Genomic DNA, 14686 nt, shown 5'->3' with positions numbered 1-14686 from the left:
CCAAGCAGCACATACAGGTGCTGGTCATATAATTAGAATATCATGAAAAACTTGATTTAGTTCAGTAATTCCATTCAAACAATGAAACTTGTATAATGTATACATTCATTCCACACAGACTGATATATTTCAAGTGTTTATTTCTTTTAATTTTGATGATTAGAACTGACAACTAATGAAAATCCCAAATTCAGTATCTCAGAAAATTAGAATATTACTTAAGACCAATACAAAAAAGGATTTTTAGAAATGTTGGCCAACTGAAAAGTATGAACATGGAAAGTATGAGCATGTACAGCACTCAATACTTAGTTGGGGCTCCTTTTGCCTGAATGACTGCAGCAAGTCTGTGGCACTGCACAGGTGTTAGGAGAGCCCAGGTTGCTCTGATAGTGGCCCTTCAGCTCTTCTGCATTGTTGGGTCTGGTGTATCGCATCTTCCTCTTCACAATACCCGATAGATTTATGGGGTTAAGGTCAGGCGAGCTTGCTGGCCAATTAAGAACAGGGATACCATGATCCTTAAACCAGGTACTGGTAGCTTTGGCACTGTGTGCAGGTGCCAAGTCCTGTTGGAAAATGAAATCTGCATCTCCATGAAGTTGGTCAGCAGCAGGAAGCATGAAGTGCTCTAAAACTTCCTGGTAGACGGCTGCGTTGACCCTGGACCTCAGAAAACACAGTGGACCAACACCAGCAGATGACATGGCACCCCAAACCATGACTGACTGTGGAAACTTTACACTGGACTTCAAGCAACGTGGATTCTGTGCCTCTCCTCTCTTCCTCCAGACTCAGGGACCTTGATTTCCAAAGGAAATGCAAAATGTACTTTCATCAGAGAACATAACTTTGGACCACTCAGCAGCAGTCCAGTCCTGTTTGTCTTCAGCCCAGGCGAGACGCTTCTGACGCTGTGTCTTGTTCAAGAGTGGCTTGACACAAGGAATGGGACAGCTGAAACCCATGTCTTGCATCCGTCTGTGCGTGGTGGTTCTTGAAGCTCTGACTCCAGCTGCAGTCCACTCTTTGTGAATCCCCCCCACATTTCTGAATGGGTTTTGTTTCACCATCCTCTCCAGGGTGCGGTTATCGCTATTGCTTGTACACTTTTTTCTACCGCCTCTCTATCAATGTGCTTGGACACAGAGCTCTGTGAACAGCCGTCCTCTTTAGCAATGACCTTTTGTGTCTTGCCCTCCTTGTGCAAGGTGTCAATGGTTGTCTTTTGGACAGCTGTCCAGTCAGCAGTCTTCCCCATGATTGTGTAACTACAGAACTAGACTGAGGGACCATTTAAAGGCCTTTGCAGGTGTTTTGAGTTAATTAGCTGATTAGAGTGTGGCACCAGGTATCTTCAATATTGAACCTTTTCACAATATTCTAATTTTCTGAGATACTGAATTTGGGGTTTTCATTAGTTGTCAGTTCTAATCATCAAAAGTAAAAGAAATAAACACTTAGTCACACATATCAGTCTTTGTGGAATGAATGTATACATTATACAAGTTTCACTGTTTGAATGGAATTACTGAAATAAATCAACTTTTTCATGATATTCTAATTATATGACCAGCACCTGTATGGTTCAACAGAGTCATTGAAGAACACAGATGGTTTATAGTATTTAACACTGCACCTCAACTCCAGCTAAATAGGACAGCTTGGAAATAGTTTTGATGCGACAATTTTAATTGTGTTCCACCCACTTTGTACGAGAAATTACACTGTGTCCCCGTCTATACAGTAAATTCATCCAATAAAAACTGGTTAAATAAAGCTTGACAAATGTAATACATCAGGTGTCTGCATAGAGAATGCACAATTTGGAAGCGTTAAAATGTGCTCCATATGAATTATTGTATTTGACTAAATCACTTTCATGCTGCCATCATCTTTAGGTACCAAAGAGCACACCAATACCTCTCTTACAACACTAAATATAACATTATGGTAAAAGGTCAGCACATTCATTCTCCTATAGTGAGAGTAATCTTTCCATTTCTACTTTATTTGCAGCTCTGAGTTTGACCTACATAGGTACACTGCAGTAGTGTAGTCTGCCACTAGATGGCTCAGTAGCCATCCCTTTGACCCAAATACTCCTGTAAACAACTGAGGTTTCAAAACATTTAGTGGAATATGTTCAAATGCAGACAAAAGTTGTAAGAAAAAAAATTTATTCCCAAATCCATGTGGTAGAAATAAACAATTACAATATTCATGTTGTATAAACACAAACATACTTAACATCATTCGCAAAAACAAAACAAGGGAAACATTTCTTTCTAGGAAAGGTAAGACTTGTAGGCGTCTCCCTTGTCCTAGCTGGTCACACTCTGCAGCAAGGTAATGTTGTCTCCTTTCAACATGATCCTCCCTGGGAGACAAGTGGAGGAGGATCACAAGAGCAAGAAGAAGGATGGAAATACAAACAAAGCCAGTCATTGTCAGTGAAACAATGTCAAGTGTGCAGATGCATGTGTACAAAGCAATGCTTAACAGAGAAAGCTACAAAAACATGGAAATGTAGGTTACTCTTACCCAGCGGCTTTCTGTTCTTAGTCTTCATGTGGACCTCCTCTGCATCATCAAGAACTAGGTTCATGTACTCATCAAAACCCTAACAGAGGAAACAGTGAGCCACAAATTAGTTCCAATGCAGTAACATTTTCATATTCCTATCCAAAATTCCTCGTATTTTTCTATGAGGCTTGCTCTTATTGGACTCACCAACAGTGCAGAGACACAGCAAACGGGCTCAAGCTAACTTTTTGTGAGTAAGTATTAATCCACATTCCACCGGTCTTACAGTGCGAGCATTTTGCTTGTATAAATGTGAAAAGTAGTGAGCGAATGTAAAAAAAAAAAAGTATACGGGGCAATCGTGTCCACAGATTCACGGGGGTCCCACACTAATTGATCGGGTATCGAAATATTGTATCTCTCCTCTTGCTTTCTCATTGGCAAAGAGCAGTGCACAAAAGTCAGAAGCTGCTTATCATTTCTAGACCGCACCGACCAGCGATCTTACTGGTTAAAATGACAAACGTCGCTCACGGCAGGTCATATAAGCCGTTAATTAATTTTAAATCTGTGAGTAAATTAATGACAGGTTAAAATGACACTTGGATGATGACAGGTTTGTGAGCTCTCTGCAGTCACCGTCTGCAATGGAAGAACCTCCACCGTGTAACCCCAACAACTCCAATATAGTGACACATCTTCTCTTGTAAAACAAGTCCTCCTCTTATCACAAGTTGTTTTTCTTGTGTTTTAGCATAATGATGTGAATAAAGCACATTTCAAAAATAATTATAGCTGCTCCGCAGCGATGGTCGGGGCCGTGCATTTTAAACTTGCAGGGAAAGTGTCCAAAGCACAATGGCTGATTATGTATAAGACGCAATCGTCCAGTCCCAAGGCAAACGCTGATCTCAGTGAGCTAGTGTCCAGGTGTTGATGCCTCTAGCTATTTGGGCTATATTTTATCGAGTCAGCCTGGGATGACTCGATAACATGGTTTTCCTAAACTGCAACTGGACTGATGGTTAATCAGAATCAGGTGTGAATGTAAACACACAACATATGCAGGGCAGCTGTCCACAGCACAATGCCTGATTAGATGTGTGTGCTCATCTTGCAACACCAGGGACTCGAACCATTGAGGCCGTAGGCAGGATCTGAACTCAGGGAGCTATTATCTGAGTGATGTCTCAAGTTGCATCGCAACACCTAGTAGAAGAGGAGCAGACAAGCGTGAAAATGCAGAATTTAAAAGCTGATGTAGAAAAATGATTAGAATTTTGAATTTGAGTACTTGGTTAAGACAACATAGATGCATGTAATGTAAACTCAGCAAAAAAAGAAACAGCCCTTCTTCAGGACACTATTTTAAAGATACTTCTGTAAAAATCTAAATAACTTTAGAGATCTTCATTGTAAGGGTTTAAACAATGTTTTCCATGCTTGTTCAGTGAACCATAAACAATTAATGAACATGCATCTGTTGAACGGTCAACAAGGCAGTAACAGCTTGCAGGCGGTAGGCAATTAAGGTCACAGTTCCCTGAAAAACACCAAAAGAAAGATGCCCAGGGTCCCTGCTAATCTGCGTCAACGTGCCTTAGGCATGGTGCAAGGAGGCATGAGGACAGCAGATGTGGCCAGATGTCCCTACTGTGAGACGCCTAAGACAGCGCTGCAGGGAGACAGGAAGCACAGCTGATCATCCTTGCAGTGGCAGACCACGTGTAACAACACCTGCATAGGCTCGCTACATCCCAATATCACACCTGTGGGACAGGTACAGGATGGCAACAAGAACTGCAAGAACTGGAGGAGGAGATGTACTGCAGTAGTTAATGCAGCTGGTGGCCACACCAGATACTGAGGGCTACTTTTGATTTTGACCACCCCTCCCCCCAGACACATTATTCCATTTCTGTTAGTCAAATTGTTCAGTTTATGTCTTAGTTGTTAAATCTTTTAATGTTCATGCAAATATTTGCATATGTTAAGTTTGCTTAAAATATAAAAAGCAGTTGAAAGTTTTTTTTTGTTGAGTTGTATTGTCAAAAAGATCAATAAATTCCAAACTGATGTTTGAAGATGCTCTATTTTGCACTGACTGTAATGTGTAGATGGACACAATTCAACTTTTTTTTTTTTAAATGCACTTTGAGATAAAATTCTGAAATGTTTCACACCAACTCTACAATGATCTTTGAATGTTGTGGTTTTTCCATGAACATTAAAGATTTAGTGTGGAAGAAATTACAGTATTTGTTTACATTAATGCAGTAAAACATTTGAATGCACTATGGGCTCAATATTTGATAAATCAAATCAATCAAATATTTGGATGGTAAATTTGTGGATTTGGTGTCAACTGAAACAAACGTTGAGTTGAGTAATGGCCTTCAGAATTGCTACAAGGTAACAGCAGAGCATCATTTTTGCTCTATTGGGGCTACAGTTTGGCATAAGTTGTGACATTGTAGCATGTATGGATGATTTGTTAGTTTTTAAAATTTAGAATTTTAGGTGGCTGTTGTAGCATCCCAATCTGGACAATTGGCACACAAATCACACTGATTCAGTTTAGCATAGGACTGGACTTATGTACAAAGTTTGGTGAGTTTTCATGAGTGGGAACATGGATTTCTTGGGAAGAAGAAGAATAATAATACACGCAAATATAATAGGGTCCACGCAGCTTCGGTTCCCGGCCCCTAAAAATAACTGGGGGTTCATGCCGTCCATCACATGTGAACCGCGTTCTCAAGATTCATCAACTTCAGTGTAGACATCGGCCGCATCTCATGGCCCTTACTTGATAGCTCCTCGACTCAACCGGAAGTTGTTCTGTCCCTCCTCGGGAGAGTTAGATTCTCTGCCTGAGCCCGAACTGGACCCGACCCTCGGGCCGATATTTCCCACCACTAGCTTCAGGCCGGGCCCTTGATCAAGCATTTGTGTTTTTTTTGATAAACATTACTTTATTAGCCCTAACTGGGTCGGGAGAAAGCTATGACATAATCACGCGCAGCGTCTCCTCCACTTGCATGCATCCCACTGGGCCTGCTGGGCCGTATGGGGTAGCTTAAGTGCAACATGGAGCTTGAAGATGTAAAGAAAAAAAGAAAAACAGGAGAATGAACTTTGAGCAAGTTTGGAGGAAAGTCGGTATGGAACCATTTTAAACAAGTCGTGGGCAGTGACAACATTGGATCTGTTGATTGTATTAAGTGCGGCATGCTGCTCGCCTATGACAACAGACGTGAGGAAGGGAGGCGCAAGTGGAGTCAATTTAAGGGCTATGAGATGCAGCTATGGTCTCAGAGTCTCTAGACTATTCAGCCTACATAACTGACATAATCTACTTACTAAATCTACAGTACTCTCTAAACTTATTCATTCCCATATCTTAATAAAATGACTTTGGGAAATCAAACTTCTTACTCTTTGTATTCCAATTCAACAAAAACGAGCAAAAACATAACTCACAATAATGCAGCCCTCTATCCGCATGTTGACCTGCTCATACAGCCAGACCTGGATCCGTGAGCGCTGGGAATAAGGACAACAAAGATTAGAACTCCATTCTAATCATACATCACTAAAAAACTAATTAATCTAATAATACGGGTGGGGGGGGGGGGGGGGATTTGACTAAATACTTACATTTTGTAGATACCTGAAAATTAGGTTCTGATGCATGGGGTCAAGGAAATTCAAGTTTCAAAAGCAAACATACATGACTCAAGATAACTATCGTCACCATAAAGGGTCATTGTGCATGACGTCACATGCCCACCGTTACTGAGCATGTTGCCTTCTCTCACGCTGCAAGTTAACAAGTCAACGTACAAATCTAGTTGAGTAAAACAGATACCGGCTCAACTTCCGTAGCATCGGGCTATCGAATTAGCAATGCACGGAGCTATGTAGGTAGCTTGTATGTCAGGGACGTCCCACGATGTAGAATACCAGAACCAGAGGTGAATGTAGTTTAGCGTGCTATGGTATTGTTAACTTCACGTTACACACCGGTCCTTGGAGTGCACTTCAAATATCCAGAATTGATTGCAAAAAGTATTTCAAATCAAGTCACATATCCTGCTTGTAATAAGTACTTCTCCCACCCTATAGCTCTGTTAAAGCTCTCCCCTTGTTCATAGCATGGGAGACGTTAGCTAGCAAGCTAATGAGAAAGGTTAGCCTAGCTGCTAACTTATATAGCAAACAATTAAACTTTCATTCATTGAAATAAAAGGATACAATGGGCTGCACCATAACCTTCTGCACCTTCTGTCCTTGTCCCCTGTAAGCCATTCTTCCAAGAAAATACCAGCGGTAGGTATATGTTTAAAAAATTGCACCTTTTGTATTAGAGTGTACCGCAACGAAACTCTCACGTTGTGAGGTTGCTTTAATGGCGGGTTCCTTCCGCGCATGCGCATGGATGTATTACAAGCTTCCGCGTTATAATAAAGATTTTACAGCATGCGAAACAGCGCCCCTGCACGTAGGAGGTCATTACTGCACCCACGTGTTGCTCCACAAACAGTAGTTGTACATTTGGGCGCACTTGCATACAATTCATTCATGTCTCAGGTCAGGTGATACTCAATCAGCAGAGACGTCTGTAAACTCGTGGTGATAAAACATTCAAAACTGCATCAGCGTTTAACGTTGATGTTTGTTTAAGCCATATTACATCAGAGGGTTTCATTTCGAGGTCCTAAAGGCGCATCACTGAAGTATAGGCCTCCTCAAGTGGAATACTGTGATTATACAACAACGGTTACCAACAAAATAAGTGATCAATCTGTATTCATATTGTGGAGCAGTTTGCTCTTGAAATACAAAAGACAGACAGGATTTATAGTCCCTCCCTGTTTAGTAAACCAGCCAATTTACCGTGGGATTTATCAATCTGAATAAATCCCCCCGCACATATAAACACAGAACTGCTTTGCTAACTCAACGTGTTGTAAGTAAGACATCTGATGAAAAAGTTATTGTATTCATTAGCATGATTGCCGTACTGTTGAGTTCACAAACATCTAAAACACCAAAGTACAAACACATAGCGGACCAGACGTGAGCTTTTATTTTGAAAAGCCGAAGCTCGGGGACGGCACCAGCCGGGAGGGCATGAGACAGGAGCATAGACTGTATATTATTAATATATTATGTTATTAATAATAATAATATGAATTTAATATACAATCTATGGAGTTCTCCAGGCTGCAGCCATACCCGACTCTAATAAAAAGGCAGAGCTCTCTCCCCGTGGGGTCGAAAATCCAGCTGTGAGAACTTCCGTTATCTGGATGCTGCGTTTTTTTGTTGTATTTGTTTTCTGGGTTTGTGTGCTTTTCTTTTTGCATCGTTTCATATTTGCAGAGCGTTTATGTATATGGTTGTGTTGTGTGTATTTGGTTGTGTTGTGTGTATTTGTTTGTGTTGTGTGTATTTGGTTGTGTTGTGTGTATTTGTTTGTGTTGTGTGTATTTGGTTGTGTTGTGTGTATTTGTTTGTGTTGTGTGTATTTGGTTGTGTTGTGTGTATTTGGTTGTGTTGTGCGTATTTGGTTGTGTTGTGCGTATTTGGTTGTGTTGTGTGTATTTGGTTGTGTTGTGTGTATTTGCAGCGCGTTTGCTGAATGCTGCACATGTGCTGTCAAATTAATGAAGTTGTTTTCTTAATTTTAGTTTGCCCGTCGGCCACCGTACCAGTCACCGTACCAGCCACCGTACCAGCCACCGTACCAGCCACCGTACCAGCCACCGTACCAGCCACCGTACCAGTCACCGTACCAGCCACCGTACCAGCCACCGTACCAGCCACCGTACCAGTCACCGTACCAGCCACCGTACCAGCCACCGTACCAGCCACCGTACCAGCCACCGTGACCAGTCACCGTACCAGTCACCGTACCAGCCACCGTACCAGCCAGGTTTTTTTGCCTCATAAAGGTGTAAAACAGGACTTTCTGTGTCTCTATGATCCTATCCTGTCCTATTGATGGTAGCCTACTCGTGGACATTGCATCGTCATCACATGCTGTAGTGGGGGGGGGGTAGCCTTAATAATCCTGCATAGGGGTTCACATAGACATTTTTTTTTTGTATAGTTCTTTAAAAATAAAAAGGAAACTTGTTTTGGGGAGAATAATAATTATTACTATTAATAAAACTACTCTGGGCTGAGATTTCCTAGAAACCAAAAAGGCTAAGGATGCTGCAGATGTTGGTATAATATGAAAACGGCTGGTGGGTTTAAGACAAAAAATAATAATTTATTGAATGAATCAAATATGAACATATCTGTCACTGTCAGTGGCTTGTTGATCTTTATATTGTTAGTTAATGTCCTATTCTGGCCACACACACACACACACACACACACACACACACACACACACACACACACACACACACACACACTATCCTGGCCTGGGACACATTCATATGGTTTGATAAAGGACTTATTGGACTTTAACTTATCATTGAACTTACAATAACGAGCGTAGCTGTCCTCAATTTAGGTCATCCTGTACATCTCATCTCCGGTTTTTCCTGCATCCACCGTGTGTGTTTGTGTTTGTTTGTGTGTGTTTGTGTTTGTTTGTTTGTGTGTGTGTGTGATGTGTGTGTGTGTGTGTGTGTGTGTGTGTGTGTGTGTGTGTGTGTGTTTTTGTGTGTGTGTGTGAGTCGCGGGGAACTAAGCACCCGCCCGCTGCAGAGAGCCGACCAGATTGAAACAGCAGCCGCTGACTTTAGAGTGAATAAACGTTCCAGTGTACATTGATGTTAAAATGTTTACAGGTTGGCAGGACGGTCTCACATGTTCTGCACGGTCTTTAGCTGTACGTTTTGATGGTAAATGTGAGATGTTGGAGTCACACACGTCTCGTCTTCATCAGAAACAAGGAAATGATCAACCCGTGGCCGTTCTCACTCCCACTCGGTCAGTGGCTGCACGTGGGACTGCTGGGATTGTCGCGAGTAATAAAAATGCGATAGGGGGACCCAGCTGTCAATCAATGTCTTCCAGTGATGCGGGCCCTTGATTGGACCAGGCCCATAAGCAACCCCGTACCCTGCTTACCGATAGTTACACGTCTGAATCACTCAATTCTCATTGGCTACCTGCCAATGTGGCAGGTAGATTGACAGTGTTACCCGCCAATTGCAAAATTCACCTGCATTTGGCGGGTGGTTCCAAGTCCTGCTGTAGAGAAAAGCCACCATAATAATTAGATTTCATAAGCAACTCAATACATTGAAGTAGTGAAATTTAACAATTACAGAATACTTAAAACATTTTTAATACTACTAAATTAAAACATTTTACTCCCCTTTTTGCAATTTTCAGAAGTCAATTTCAAGTGTGCCATGTTTTGTATATAAGTGTGTTTTAGGGTTAGGGTTAACCCCTAACCTTAACCCTAAAACACCCTAACCCAGTGTGATATAGGGATTCATAAATTGGGATGAAATAATATGGAAATTAGCTGAAATGGAAACTACAAAGCTGGAAAGCAAGAAAGCAAGAAAATGTGGAGCAGGAAAGAAATGTTGCAGCATATACTGACTTTCATGTTGTACCACACTGGACAAGTGCAAACAATGAAGATGCAAACGAAATCAATGACAGCTTCATTTTTGGTGTTTGCACCTCTGATAAATGCAATAAAAAGGAAAAAAATGGTGTTACATCCTATCAAAAGTTCAAATCAAAAGCAAAAAAAAGAGATTAAATCTCAGGGGGGCACCTGTGGATCAGAAAGTTGGAGGTTTGATCCCTGGCCCTGCAGTCCCATGGTCAAAGTGTCCTTGGGCAAGACACTGAACCCTGAAATGAATGTATGTGAATGGTGAATGGTTCTTGTACTATGTAAAAGCGCTTTGAGTAGTCATTAAGGCTAGAAAAGCACTTTACATTTAACCCATAGCTCTCGTAAAAGTTAAGACTACATGTTTCCATTAATTATGAGATGTGATAAATTACTATTATTCTTAAGTATGCAAGTATGAATACAAATGAAGGATTTGTACTAAATTTCCCATTTAGCAGTTGATAAATAAACAGATGTTGGCCTGTAGAGGGGGCTGTGTTACAGCAGGCTGGACTGTTTTTAAAGTTAACAGCAGTTTCTCTGGACCATAGGAAGATAAATGGAAATCACAAACAGCATTCACTCCTGATCGGGCATTTTTCTCTTACATAGTGGCTACCCATTTTTAGATTAAGCTGTCAAGAAAAACAACCTCTCCCTTAATCTTCTATCTCAGAAAACACCACAGTCAAAACACTGCTGCTCTTATGCTAAGAAGAATCCTTTATGTATGTTGCCAGATACATCGTGACAATCAGCCTGCATCTAACCATAATTGGCCAAGGTATTCCCTCTGATATTTATAGATTGTATTATATAAAGCAGGATTGGCAATTTCTCTGTTGTGCACAATACACCTGTAACATGATGAGCTGAGTCAAGGAGGCCAGCCTTGAGTGTGCATTTAACAATAGTATTAATAACATACAACACAGGCTTGTGCCCCTGCTCAGAAAAGAAAGTGTGACAGAAATTAGCAGCCGAGGACAGACAAGAGTCTGCAAGTGGGGGGAAAGAAAAGATGCAAGGAGCCTCGGTGGCGCAGGCAGAGGTGTCACCTTTCAGGGCAGGGACCCCTCGGCCGCATCTTAAAAGGCAGGGCTGCTGTGGCTTGTGGTAGCGTGCGTCGTTCATCGGGCATCGCTGTCAAGTGCCACATGCTTGTCTTTGTGCTATGAGAACAGGAATGGCTGCTGACTCTCATTGCCACATGCCTGCTCACATTCTCAAGGAAGACTGAGAGAAGGGAGACACTGGCACTCCAGCTGGCTGCCATAGAGGCCCTGGAGTCAAAATAACAATGAGGAGGCTAGTGTTAACATGCACACCAGTGTGGGGGCCTCAAACTGCTGCCATGGACTTATTCACAGTCGAGGTCATGTGTGCATCTTCTGATATCTGCCAGGAAAGGGAACCGTGGCATAATGATACAATAAATGATAAATATAAATATTCCAGACATATCGATGAAAAGTACAGGATTGATATCATAAGAATTACCACGAGTATAAATTCACCTTTTTCCACTTTTTAATTATTTATTAATTTCTTTTTATTTTGTTTTAGTTGTTGTTGTTTCTTCTATTTTGTAGAAGGAGATAGTAATAGGAGGTAGTAATCCTAAGGCCTGAGGCTTCTCTCCTCTCCTGCACTGAAAATGCTTTTTAAAAAAATCTATTGTTGTATGTACTTTATATCTTTGTGCAAATAAACTAAACTAAGACATGACGCTGTAGTCACTACTGAACACCACAGACAACACTATAAGACTCTACTGGAATATTCTATAAATAGGAAAATGTACACACACACACACACACACACACACACACACACACACACACACACACACACACACACACACACACACACACACACACACACACACACCCAAACAGGATACCCTGCCATTACTTGCCATGTGTGTTCTCTATCTTTTCCCATTTCTATGCCTGTCTTTCCTACCCTCTCTTTCCTCATCTGACCCAGCCAAAGGAATTGCCCCGGTTAGATCAACCTCCTCTCTAGATCACTTCCTGTTCCTGTTGGTGGTGATTGTTCTGAGGGGAAGGGAAGGCAGACGGGATGGGAAAAGAGGAGGTGGGGTGGGGTGGGGTGGGGGGGTTCTTTGTTTCACTATCTGCCTCACCTGCCTGACCCCCACCTGACAGGCCTGACCCATGCAGGCCTGGTAGAGCCAGCCAGACAACCCGCTGGCTGTCTGTTTCCTGCCTCGCTGACTGACAGGATATTCATGGCGTGCCTGGAACAGTTTGAGTTAGACTGCGAGTCTGAGCCAATGTTACCCTTTCTCTAAAAAATTATATGTTTTTGATGTGACTTATTAGTAGATACAAGAATAAAAATCTGGGGGAAACACTGGGTACTTGAATATACTTAGTGGGAATGAAAGGTTCCATTTAAGTCAAGAGGAATGTTGTTACTTAGTTAACTCATGGTGATGGGTTGTCTGAGGGGAACTGATGCCCTCCCCACTGCATTGAGAGGACAGACAGCTAATGTTTGCATTGTTTGGCTCAGTTTGTCTTTGTCTTTAAATACTTTGACTTATATTGTTGTAACTTCTCATCTCCACTCTGGCCATGCCCATTTGACACACCTGCAAACAGTACCTGCTCAATCAGATGGACTACAAGTGTGATTCAAGTTTCAGGAAAACACATGGTAAACATGCATGAATATATACAGCTCTCGGGATGTAAATGCTGCATATTAATATTAATGCATTCATTTTTATTTGAATCTTGTAAAAAGTTAGATATTATAACTTGAAAGCAAGACTGAGAAATGGAAATAACACAAATTAAAAAATGCTACAGGTACATACGTACCTACGGCGGGGCTTTAACACAGGACCATGAATTGGGCTCTCTCTCTCTGTCTCTCTCTCTCTCTCTCTGTCTCTCTCTCTCTCTCTCTCTCTCTGTCTCTCTCTCTCTCTCTCTCCTCTCTCTCTCTCTCTCTCTCTCTGTCTCTCTCTCTCTCTCTCTCTCTCTGTCTCTCTCTCTCTCTCTCTCTCTCTGCTCTCTCTCTCTCTCTCTCTCTCTCTCTCTCTCTCTCTCTCTCTCTCTCTCTCTCTCTCTCTCTCTCTCTCTCTCTCTCTCTCTCTCTCTCTGTCTCTGTCTCTCTCTCTCTCTCTGTCTCTCTCTCTGTCTCTCTCTCTCTCTCTGTCTCTCTGTCTCTCTATCTCTCTCTCTCTCTCTGTCTGTCTCTCTCTCTCTCTATCTCTTTCTCTCTCTCTCTGTCTCTCTCTCTCTCTCTCTCTCTCTCTCTCTCTCTCTCTCTCTCTCTCTCTGTGTCTCTCTCTGTCTCTCTCTCTCTCTCTCTGTCTCGCTCTCTCTCTCTGTCTCTCTCTCTCTTTCTGTCTCTCTCTCTCTCTCTCTCTGTCTCTCTCTCTCTCTCTCTGTCTCTCTCTCTCTCTGTCTCTCTCTCTCTCTCTCTCTCTGTCTCTATCTCTTTCTATGTCCACAGTTGAAGAAAAGGACGCTGTCATCATCGTAATCATTCACTACTCCTATGTAGTAGTCAGTAAGGCCTTAAAAAGCAGGATTACTGACTTACATTACTTCAAAGTAGACAATCAGTTTGTTTCAGTGCAGGTTGGAGTGGAGTTATTGCTCTGCCCTGTGATGTAGGAAGCAATTATAGAAGCATGTGTAATCATGTTTTTATTTTCTGAGCCCGAACTTCAAATATGGAGTTAACTTATGCGAGTCATAATTATCTCTGACTGTCCTCCTGCTTTTTACTCAGTCAAAAGTCAAATCATGAAATGCTGCAAAACCAGGTTATGGTTTGTGGCGTGTCGCCTCACAGCATATTTTCATGTACTATATTTACTCTGTTTACGCTCAAAACCCCTACATATGTTATCATCTAATTACATTGAAATCACAATCTTGTGGATTTTCATGTTCTAATTTTAAATGATTTATGAAAATATACAACCCTTGATCTCAGGAGACCTTCATGAAACCTACTGGGGGGGTGGGGGGTGATTAATGCACAGTCATCCAGTAAAGCTGATTTGTTTTGTTAATTCATGCAAAGCTGTTACTTTCTCGATAAAAGGTGGCTGTGCTTGTCAGAAACAAAAGTGAATAGAGAGGTGAAGTCATTTGTGGCCTAAGGTGGAGAAAAGCTTGAAGATGTAACAACATGCTCCATGTTAATGAAAGAAATATAACCTCCTACTAATTCATATTCATCTGACCAATATATGCTCCTTATCTGCTATCCATAAATGAAAGAAATATAACTTACTAAAACAATCCACAAAATTGTGATGATGATGATGATGATGATGATAACATATGAAGGTGTTTTGAGTGTAAAAAGAGTAAATGTAGTACTTGTAAATTCAATTCAAGTGTATTTAGCCAAATCATAACAGAAGTTATCTCAGGACACATTATAGATAGAGTAGGTCTAGACCACACTCTATAATTTACACTGACACAACAATTCCCCCAAGAGCATTTGGTGCGACAGTGGCGGGAAATAAATTCCTTTTAAAAATATGGGCAAATGCTG

General features: G+C 41.5%; 1 protein-coding gene across 1 annotated transcript; it reads right to left on the bottom strand.

The window, feature by feature from the left end:
• Positions 1-2163: 2163 nt before the first annotated feature.
• Positions 2164-6958, bottom strand: snrpe (small nuclear ribonucleoprotein polypeptide E). The gene is made up of 5 exons (XM_078249573.1): positions 6784-6958; positions 6187-6213; positions 6010-6072; positions 2545-2623; positions 2164-2380 (listed from the first exon to the last, which is right to left on the bottom strand). Exons 1-5 carry the CDS (start codon positions 6835-6837, stop codon positions 2325-2327), a joined length of 279 nt encoding a protein of 92 aa, XP_078105699.1. The 5' UTR covers positions 6838-6958; the 3' UTR covers positions 2164-2324.
• Positions 6959-14686: the final 7728 nt, after the last annotated feature.

The sequence above is a fragment of the Sander vitreus genome, chromosome 4 (genome assembly GCF_031162955.1).
Source record: "Sander vitreus isolate 19-12246 chromosome 4, sanVit1, whole genome shotgun sequence".
In the NCBI taxonomy this organism is placed as follows: Eukaryota; Metazoa; Chordata; class Actinopteri; order Perciformes; family Percidae; genus Sander; species Sander vitreus.
Note: the sequence above shows the minus strand (reverse complement) of the source record. Positions and strands in the feature narration are given on the sequence as shown.